Here is a 10,493-nt window from a genome sequence, read left to right on the forward strand (position 1 = left end):
TGGTATTTTAGGTTTAGCCAAATATCGATCAACCCACCTCCGTGGTCTAGTGGTTGATGGCAGGGGAGGATCCAGGATTTGCCGATAGGGGGGGGGGGGGGGGGGGTAGTGATCATAATTTTTTTTCTTCTCGTATTTGACCTCAAAAATGTTAAAATCGTGCCGACTAATATCTCGCTCAGTGGGGGGGGGGGGGGGTAGTATGCATATTTTTTTTTAAAATTTTACCCCGAATTTGTTTTCTTCTTCTTTTCTTTTATTTAAACAAAAACAAAACAAAAAAGCCAGGGGGCGGACCCGTCGGCCCCCCCCCCCGTGGATCCGCGCCTGGTTGATGGCGTTCATACCTAATAGACTCTAGTCCAGATATAGTCCGTTCGTTCTTTATCCCCCACACACAGCGCGGTCTCTCCACTGATCGCGCAATCCCCAAATTTCCGTCCACATCGGGCCCCAGATTGAGAGGAATGGCTAGGTCTGCTTTCAACGTTGAGGGTGTGTTATTTTATCAGCTGATTGGGTGCGCTAAACGAAAACCGTACAGAGGCTGGACTAAATAGATTCGGGTTCAGCCCCTGGCGGAAACAGATTTTGCAACCTCTGGAGCTATTCCCACAAAGGAAGGCATTTCCCTTTCGGGGTTTCCCAGTGGCCTTGAAATCGGGCTGTTTCGCAAGACACCATTGGCATCCTTTTTCTTTCACAATATTAATAATTTGGCTATTAATAGACCTGCAGAAGTCTATTTGTTGAGAACGTAATAAATTTTGCTAAAGGTTAAGCTAGCCATGTCCTCAAATCATGACTTATTCGAAGTAGGTCTATTGTGTACATAACATACGTCACTATTGCTATACCCTGTCATAAGTACATAATAACTTTGTTTACTTGTATTTCATCAGTGATATTATGGGTATTTAAACCGCTCATGGGGAAGAAATAGAATAAGGGGTAGTTTATATATTCCGGGGTATATTTACGATCATTAGGAATCGGCATTGGAGAGGCGTTCAATCATGTGTTGCTAATTGTTTTGTTATCACCTTTGTTGTTGATGATGCATACATTTATGTGGAGGTGTTGTGGAACAGTGGTTCAGTCAATTCACTCTCAAGGGTAGTCAAGGGTAGTACAAAGTTTTGGTATGGGGTCATGAATTTGGTTCAAACGAACATATTGGAAGCATGCAATCCTACAATATTCAATAAAGCGGTTGAAATCTAGTCTGAAGTGATAAAAATGAGAATAATAAACTGTTTAAGTTAAATCGCTCCCTTTCACAGTCGATATTACTTTAGCTTCAAAATCGACCGATTTTTTTAAATTCCCGTTTAGAAATTGTATATCAGAACAGCATATTCCGATATTGTCATGGTCGCATCTACGATTGTATGGCCATGGACACTATTTGAATTTCATCGGGAGCACCGATACATTTTGATATTCACTTTCTCGAAATCAGAAGTGTTTTAGGGGCTAATTATAATCCATAAGGACATCCAAGTATATTTCTAAAAATAAAGAATCATTATCCAGCCAATTTCCAAAATTCCACACAAATTTGCAATACCTTTTAAGGATTGAGGGTTCGAATCCCATGCCGGTACTAACATCCTTTGGTAGGAATTAAATCCAGATGTTAAATGAGTACGAGGTAGGATGCCAAGGTCATTACACTTTGCTTAGCATATAGCGACTCGCCGGACTACTCCACCAGGGGTGAATAATATGCACATTTATCGAGCGGGCATGCCTGAAACCGATGACAGGGTATTAATATACGAAACACTAACAGACACTGTCGATATAATTATGAAGCACGATAAAAAAGAAAAATATTATAATTTGTATTAATATTATACATTGATGATGGGTACGTGTAAGATGAGTACGTAAAAAGAAGAGGGATATAGATAGAGAGGAAAAGAGACAGAGAAAGTATAAGCAACAGAGAGAGAGAGAAGGAGAGAGAAAGAAAGAGGACAAACAAAAAATAAACTCTCTCATAAACCTTTCCCCCGAACGACATTCACACCCTTTCATCTTGCTTATAAATCGCACAAGGTGTCCCAACATACCAGCAGGTTAAACAAATTGTTTTCAATGACGTGACTGTACAGCTATTTCGGTACAATACATGTTCAGTTCATTATTTCTGTCTTATTAACCCAGCAATCCTCGTAGCAGCCTTACTGACCTTGCCCGCAGTCAGCGTCTCTCGAACCACTGCAGAACTTTCCACGACGACCGGCGACACCATTAACATACCATGTCTCTTCGGAAAAGGCACGATACGTAACATCTTCTGGTACTACAACGCTAGTACTGGGCCTCAGATCTTGTCCATTTTCAGGGGGATCGTAACTATAGCAGCAGAATATGAAGATCGAGCAAGTTTGCAAGACGACAATTCGACGCTCATCTTGAGAAATATAACCGTCGCTGATGAGGGGACCTATCGCTGTGTCGTGGACCGGCAAGGCCAGATTGCAGTGACCAATACCGAAACCAAGCTCAATGTGTTCAGTAAGTTTCTTTTTTTATCTCCATGACGGCCTTGAAAACGTATCGATTATGACATTGTTTATAGAAAATCCACACGTTCACTTAAAAACTAGACGTTAAGGCCTGCACGCATGAACAGTTTGTTTGATAATAATAATGTTGAAAATTGTTTTTACCCACGAAGCCTTATCTTCATCATAGCTGTTCTTGCAGAAGGGCTTATCATTTTTATATCGAAAGCAATTGTCAGGTTCCCATAGACATCTGGACTGAGAGTGGTAAATCTTGAATATTGAGTTACCCAAATACCTACTTGTCGGTCTTGGATTCGAACCCGCAAACTTCGGATTGAGAGTCATTCAAGTGAATAAACAACTTTATTACGACACCTGCAACTTGTTTTTAACAATGTTTTTTTGTTGTTGTTGATGTTTATGTTTGTTCATTTGGTTTAATAATGCCGTAGTTAACACCCCACACAAAGAAAACAGTTGATGTAGATCCCTGAAATCCTTAATCACTTGCCCCAGTGTACGATTCTTAGAAAAACTGCCACGTTTTGATTTTATTGAAGGGGTCCCGCATTAGGTCCTTGCCTACCTTCTTAAACAAGGAGTTTTGCTCACATCTGTCCCTCTTCACTGAGCTGATTTTGTAATGGTTCCGTTAACTTTTGTTGTTATAAGTTTTTTTTCGTTTAACACGACGAGAACGTGGACCGCCACGTGTGACATCCTTTTAAGGTAATGTGACGTCCTTTTAAGGCACTAACGGGCACGGCCTAGTGCCTTAACACTATGTCACACGCGGCAGTCCACGCTCTCGTCGTGTAAAACGAAAACCCCTAATATTGCAGAACTTGGACGAATAGCAATAGTAAAACTGATATGGCTACCCTGGGTAAATAATCAAATATTACAACAACAACAACAATACTACTATTACTACCAATAATATTAATAATGACAAGTGATATTGTTATTATTAGTACTTTCATTATAATAATCATTAGTAGTATAATCATGATCATTGCTGGTTTGATGTTATTGTTCTTATTATCATGTTTATTATTATTATCATTATTGATAAGACTGGTCTTACTTATCATTATCATCTTTCAATTAAGGTCTTCGCCCTGATACGCTTCCAGTGATCACACCTAATTGCACCTGGACTGTCGATGCTTCATCCTGCAGAATTCATGACAACCAATCCTTCAATCTTACCTGTACACTCCCTAACGTTTATCCTGTTGAAGATACTGAACTCATTTGGTATCAAGATGGACAACGTGTCTCATCTACCGATGACGTTACGCAGAACGATGACGGGACCACCGATATCAGTCGACAGATTCAGGTGTCTGAAACAGGAAACTTTACCTGTAACGCCACTTATCTTTCGGTTAATGTAAAAGAGAACACAGCCGCATCAGTTGAAGCATGGATCACACTATCCGTAGGTATGTATTCATACAACTGTCATAATTGCTACTTAACACTGTGGTTCCTTTCTGCGACTTGCTGCACGGCCCCTTGTTTGAAACACGTACATATAATCCAATTAACGTAATAAGGATTGTTTTGTGCAAAATATATGGCTTTGCAAAATTACTGGTGTCCGGTGTTAATTAACCCCATGACAACCCCTTAATAACACTGGTATAGATTTATCTGGCACTAGAACAATCTTGAATCCTTTGTTATATCTATCTTATAATAAATACAATATGGCACAGAAAGGAAGAACAAAATTATTGCTATATTCACTAAATAGAGAAAAACACATTGCAAAATTGCTATTGTATCTGCCCATTAGAAGGATACACTTAAGATTCCCTGTCTTATTTGAATAATATATGATATGAAATGGATTCAATAAAATTCAAAATTAAGTGACTTTAAAGTTTAAATTTATGTTATTAATACCGTAGCATGGCACATTATCTTTTTGTTTGATATCGGAATAGATCTGTAGGCATGTAATGGAATGTTGTTATAGCTCCATTGTTGGGCGTAAAGATAGACTTTCCATTCTATTTTGCGCTTTAAAGTCTTAGTGTTATTGTCATTGTTATTACTATTATTATCATTATTATCATCATCATCATCATCATTGGTGTTATTGTTGTCCACACATGAACATTTTGAAAAGATCCTTTCAGAATATAACACTCACATGTTTAACCTAGTTACCTTAAGTCCTCCTTATAAGATCAGATATTAAGTTTCTTTCAACTTGTTGTTTTTCCTTAGACGTAACAACATCACCGGGAAATAATTTGAAGAAAGGTCAAATCGCCGGGATAATTGTGTCGCTTGTTGGCATCTTCCTGGTGATCATGATCCTTTGCATCTACATCTATCATCGGAAAAGGCGAGGTAAGTTTGTGTTCGAAATATGACCAACAATTTTTATCTACTCGAAAACATAAACACAATTCGAAAGTATTTCAAAATGACCAAATATATTAAACTTAAATAATAAGGTGAAAAGGGGACAAACTTTTATGTGTTAACATCTTAGTACTCTGACCAAATATTGTATTCGATTTCACCCGATGCATATGCTCTTTTCCTACCCTATTATCGTGTCTATTTTAAGAAAACTAAATATAGAATTTGCAAAAATCCCCAAACACAAATAATTTTATATCTTGATCATTGTTCATTCCTTTTTTTCATATTGCAAGATATTTTCCATCGTCTTTTGTTACAGCGACGGGACACATTTGTTTGTGGATTTATATTACAGCTCAGTTTGTCGTCATGTGTTTAATCGCAAAATCAGTCTGAATTTAGATATTCGATATAATTATGACTAATTTTGACTTTTACATTTGTGTTCTAGGTTATAACCCCATTCTAAAGGATATCCCACTCGATACCCAACCTGATAAAGGTATTAGTAATACATTATTTAACGTATGCCACGGACGTCAGAGAGAGAGTTAGGAAGTGGGTTTTCAAATGTTTAAAGGTAAAGACCAGTTATGGTCATGCAATTGCATTGTGAAAGAAACGTTGTGGAATCGATCAGAAAAGGTTGATCATCTATAATTTATCATCTGCAAGGTTCTGGAATCATCAAAATGACAAGAAATTTGGCCCATTCTTCGTAAAGTTACAAGCACTATACACAGAAAGATGTATATGGGACTACCCTATATCTCTCACAGACCATGAGAGAAACAAATTTACCAAATATATGAATTAGTAGGCGGTTTCCCGGCAAATTTTTTATCCTCATGTATTAGTCAAAACATATTCTTTCACATGATTGGTAATGAGAGCTTCCATTTCACTTTTTTGAAATTGGGGCGTTTCCAATACTGGTCTTTACCTTTAAGTAAGGTTTTTATAGGGTTAGATTTAGGTGTAGTGTTAGGTCAAGGTTTGATGTTATGAATTGACTTATTGCTATTAATTTACCAAACAGCGATTACTACAACAGCATAGGTCGTATAATCGGCATTAGTGCGTAGTTAATGATTTGTTTATGATACATTTTTCATTATTTTATTAGGTAAACAAAGTTAACCGTGGTCTGGAGAATAATAATGTTACACCATAAAAAAAAAAAACTCTTTTCTTATATAATTCATATGCTATTGGAAATTGCACTTTTTTCAAAGTGGGACAATTTCTATAAATGATGATATAATAGTTAGGAAACATTTCACTTAAAGGTAATACAAAGTTTTGGTTTGGGCTCATGAATTTGGTTCAAACGAGCATATTGGAAGCAAATGTGATCCTACAATATTCAGTGATCGTTGTCGCGGTTGAAATCGAGTCTTAAGTTATGAAATTATAAATAATAAACTCTTTATGATGTATAGCTCCCTCCCAAGGTAAAGATATTAATCAAGCTTTAAAACCATTGTAAACAAAAACTAAAATTGACCAATTAGCTATTCCCGTTGGGAAATTATATATCGCAACTACATATTCTTAGATTTTCATTTGGTCAAAGTTAATTCACAAACTTATAGTAATTCCACTTAAAAGACATCATAACTTTCTGGCTTTTGTTTGTTCAAGCTTCTACAACTCTGCTTCTCTGATTTGTCTGCTTTCTATCAGAGTGTCTTGCTTTAAAGGTTGAATTGTTATTTAATCTTACAGTTGTTATTGTTCTCTTCCTAATATTTCATGTTCTTTCTTTGCCAGGTCTTCTACCGTCCACTGATGATTTCGACGATACTTTGGTGGCAGTTGCCAAAAAGTCCGCAAGGACGCGGAAATCGACACATTAGGAAAGAAGCTGAAATTCTCTCCGGAAGATATTCAGCGATACATACACACTAATCTCAAAACCCAGGGTGTAACATATGATGGAACTCTTCAAATGCTACGGGATTGGCGAAAAAGGAAAGGGGTTCTACCGAGCGAGAAGCTTTGAAGACTGCTCTGGAGCAATCTGAACAAACTCATCTTGCTGATGAACTCTTTTCTTCCGATAAGTAAATACATGAAGCATGGTAGGAATCAGTAGCAGATCTATTAACTCGTTACCTACGGGAACCGGGTGGTCCTTGTATTAAGCCTATGGAATTAGATAATTCAGTAGTCAAGGGGTCAAGATGGGTGGGGGAGGGGGGTGGTGGGGGCGGGGTCATGCTCTTCTTTTCTAAAAGCGATGGTGTTTGATAAATTTCTACCGTAGTTAATTCATATGACTTCGATTAATAGGTTTCATTTTTCTTTAAAGCTTATCAACACTAGTGTGGCAAGGAGGGATCAGACCACACATCGAGGTCACTGACAGGTGGCTATCTCATCAACTCAGCTCTCATATAACATAAGAAATAGAGGATCATGGGGGACCAACAGGCATCGATTTTAAAGAATTTCATTCTTTAATGGGCGATCCAACTTCACAGGTTTTCGCAACCTTCATGGAAAGCCCCGCATATAACCTTTGTAAACATAGTTAAAATTTACTGTTACTTTGTATATTTTGATTTTTATATTGCGAAATAAAATTGAATTGAATTGAATTGAATTGATTGAGGAAGTTTTCTATATAGAGGGAGCAAGCAGCTACAAGTAGGGCAGTGGGGCTTTAAGTTCGATTATTTGGTGTTTTCAATCTTGCTTTTATCACTGTTGTCTCACTAGTAAACTGTTTGTGTGGGTGTATTTATGTGAAATATACATATATGTATATATTTGTCTGTTTGGACATAGAAAGGATATTATCGACAGTAACCAATGTTAAATAAAACAAAAAATATTATAATTCTAACAGTTTGTTGATTCCTCATTTATCAGCCGTTAATAAAGAATGTGTTTATAATTTAAATTATATCCTGCATCAAAAATGTATTAGTTTTTTAATTGGTTGAGAGCTCGTTACGTGACCAAAAATATTTCAACTATTTTGAGGATGCTCTGAAAAAGGGACTATTTGGGAATACTATTTGGAAGTAAAAGTACTATTTGGGAGTTGAAATCTTGTTTATTTTTTAAAATTTTATTTTCTCTTCACATCTCAATTCCAATTTGTTTTTTTCTAATTCATAAAAAAAAAAAAAAAAAAAAAAAAATGTGTTAAAAAAAATTTGTGATGAACGATATAAAACAAAATATACCATGCCTTATTTTCGAGGTACTGGTTAAAAATATGGGCCTCGGTGTCTCCAATATTACTATACGTGCCTTCACGGTTGTTTCATCGCAAAGCATGCCGGGACATAATTCTAGTCCATTTTCACCTTCGCCGTGATCAGCTGTCCTGTTGCAAACAACGGGATTCGTATCGAATCAACATCATAATCTTGTACATAGTCCGCTATTCTGCAGTGATTTTCTTCCAATCCAGTATCATTTGTACGGTAAGAAAACCAAAGTTTGTGGTTATTCATTTTTATGACTAATAAAGCTGATAATACGACGTAATGAGAGTGGGCCGAGATCCAACTTTAGTAAATGTAGGCCTAGATCTAGTCCCGTATGTTCAAATGTGTGTGCATTTTAAGTAGACTGATTGTCTTTTAAGCTGCTTAAGTACACTCGTCTCGTGTTTTAGGTAGAAATGTACAGTAATATGAGATTTATGTCTCATGAAATATGAATAGACTTTCTAGATCCTATAATTGATAATGGAATAGGGTCTACTAGAATGGCCGACAGTAAGGCCTAGAAAGTGATTGCAATTAGAAATTATAAATGTAAGAAAGTAAAAGAGGCCATGAAAACGATAGATTTTTTCGATCTGGATCTGAATATAATAGTCTGATATCAATGAGCTCTACTTGAGGATCTACATGACGGGGGCGTACGGAGGATTTTTTCGAGGGGGGGGGGGGGGGGCCGGGGGGTAAAATTTGAAAATCACGCAGTCAATTTCACAACGACTCAGCCAGCCGGTGAATAAGCCGGGGGTGGTAAGAGCACCTTTTTTTTTCCTTCTTTTTTTCCCCGAAAATATGAAATTTGGGAGACCGATATTTTGTTCAGTTGGTGGGGGGTAAGGTCACCTTTTTGGGTCACCCTTTAGCACAAAAAATGTTTAATTTATTTTTGTTATTAAAAAAGTGAGGGGGGGGGGTTTCCTCAAAAACACACACACACATAGTCTAAACAAAATTGGAGGAGGGGGGGGGGGGTTCAACCCCCGAAACTCCCTCCCCCCTGCATACACGTCTGCTACATGATCTAGTGTTGAAGAAGTGATGAGGGTTCTTTGGTCACAAACTTAAATTTGATTTTCTTTTCCCTTTTATTTATCAGTTGCAGCATCATCGAACACTATGACCCATGAATCAGAAGATAACGTAGATGCTACGAGAGAGCTCATTTCACAATGGACAACAGAAGTGTAACGTGACTTTCTACAAGGAGGGGACTCAAGCTTGGAAATCGAGTACCGGTAGTCATTATTTTATGGGTGTTCTCTGCCTTGACTCTGGGGTACTGTTCAGCCATCCGAGGTAGAGATAAACTGGACGATGGATGGAGAGGGGGCGGGGGGGGGGGGGGAGAAAGGCATGCAGACTGCAGAGCTGGTCGTCTACTATGTATAGAGACATTTGTGTGTACCTAGTAGATAAGGACCCTCCATCACTAGAGGGAAGAATGAGAGACTACAAAGAGGGAAAGGCATTTAGTTATTTTGCCAGTTTCTGGTTAGGGAGATATTTTTTTCATCTCGTGGGAGAAAGCTGTCTGTAATTCAAAATCATTTGATACTTGAATAAATTTAGTTCATTTTCTAGACTGTTTCATGTCAAACCGTTGATTCTACTTTCTTGTGAGTATAGTCAGAGAGATAGAGAAGTAACACGAGTAAAGAATGAAAAAGAAGCTAATATTTGAACGAGGAGGAGAAAATGGAGATTACGTTGTTGCCCATAGAGTTGGAATAATTGTTCTTACCACTTTTTATTAAATGATTGTGACCATTTGGTTTATTGTTTGTACATAAAGGTCATATGTTATAAGAACTGTATTGATCAATCTAAAGAGTCTTATAGATTGATTAATACAGTTTTGAGATGATGATGATGATTGTGATGATGAACGAGAAGGAGAAGAGGAGGAACATATCATGAGTTGATGGAGAAAAGATTGATAGAGGGGTTATCATTACAGAGAGAGAGATAGAGAGATGGACTAACATGAGGAAGGGAGAGCAAGAATGGAGGCTATGACATAGGGGAAGAGATAGAAATCAAAATTATATTTATACTAACATTTACTAAATTAGAATAGTAAATTAGAAGATAAAGCTAAAGGAAAGAATGCAAACTAAAATTAAGCAAAGACCATCACAATATCGTTTACATTATAATATAAATTAAGTAAAGGTACATGGAAACGTGTACATTTGTAAAATTTAATCTCTTGTTCCTCTTCACACCTAATTCTTGCTCTCCCTCTCTATCTCTCCCTCCCCTCTCTGTCTCTTTCACTCTCCTCTCTCCTTATTATCACTCTTTCTCTTTCATTAAGCGTCGACATCTCTCTCGATACCTCTCTCTG

The 10,493-nt window shown here is 37.2% G+C and overlaps 1 protein-coding gene and 1 long non-coding RNA gene across 2 annotated transcripts; both read left to right on the forward strand.

Moving 5' to 3' along the window:
- Positions 1-2,269: 2,269 nt before the first annotated feature.
- On the forward strand, positions 2,270-6,763 carry LOC115921305 (T-lymphocyte activation antigen CD80-like). Its single transcript, XM_030978650.1, has 6 exons — positions 2,270-2,295; positions 2,354-2,526; positions 3,632-3,967; positions 4,761-4,886; positions 5,356-5,406; positions 6,678-6,763. Exons 1-6 carry the CDS (start codon positions 2,270-2,272, stop codon positions 6,761-6,763), a joined length of 798 nt encoding a protein of 265 aa, XP_030834510.1.
- Positions 6,764-8,293: 1,530 nt separating this feature from the next.
- On the forward strand, positions 8,294-9,802 carry LOC115921481. Its single transcript, XR_004062894.1, has 2 exons — positions 8,294-8,344; positions 9,243-9,802. It is a non-coding gene; the product is annotated as an uncharacterized LOC115921481 (long non-coding RNA).
- The last annotated feature ends 691 nt before the right edge of the window (positions 9,803-10,493 follow it).

This window comes from Strongylocentrotus purpuratus, unplaced genomic scaffold (assembly GCF_000002235.5).
Source record: "Strongylocentrotus purpuratus isolate Spur 01 unplaced genomic scaffold, Spur_5.0 spur5_scaffold_1, whole genome shotgun sequence".
In the NCBI taxonomy this organism is placed as follows: Eukaryota; Metazoa; Echinodermata; class Echinoidea; order Camarodonta; family Strongylocentrotidae; genus Strongylocentrotus; species Strongylocentrotus purpuratus.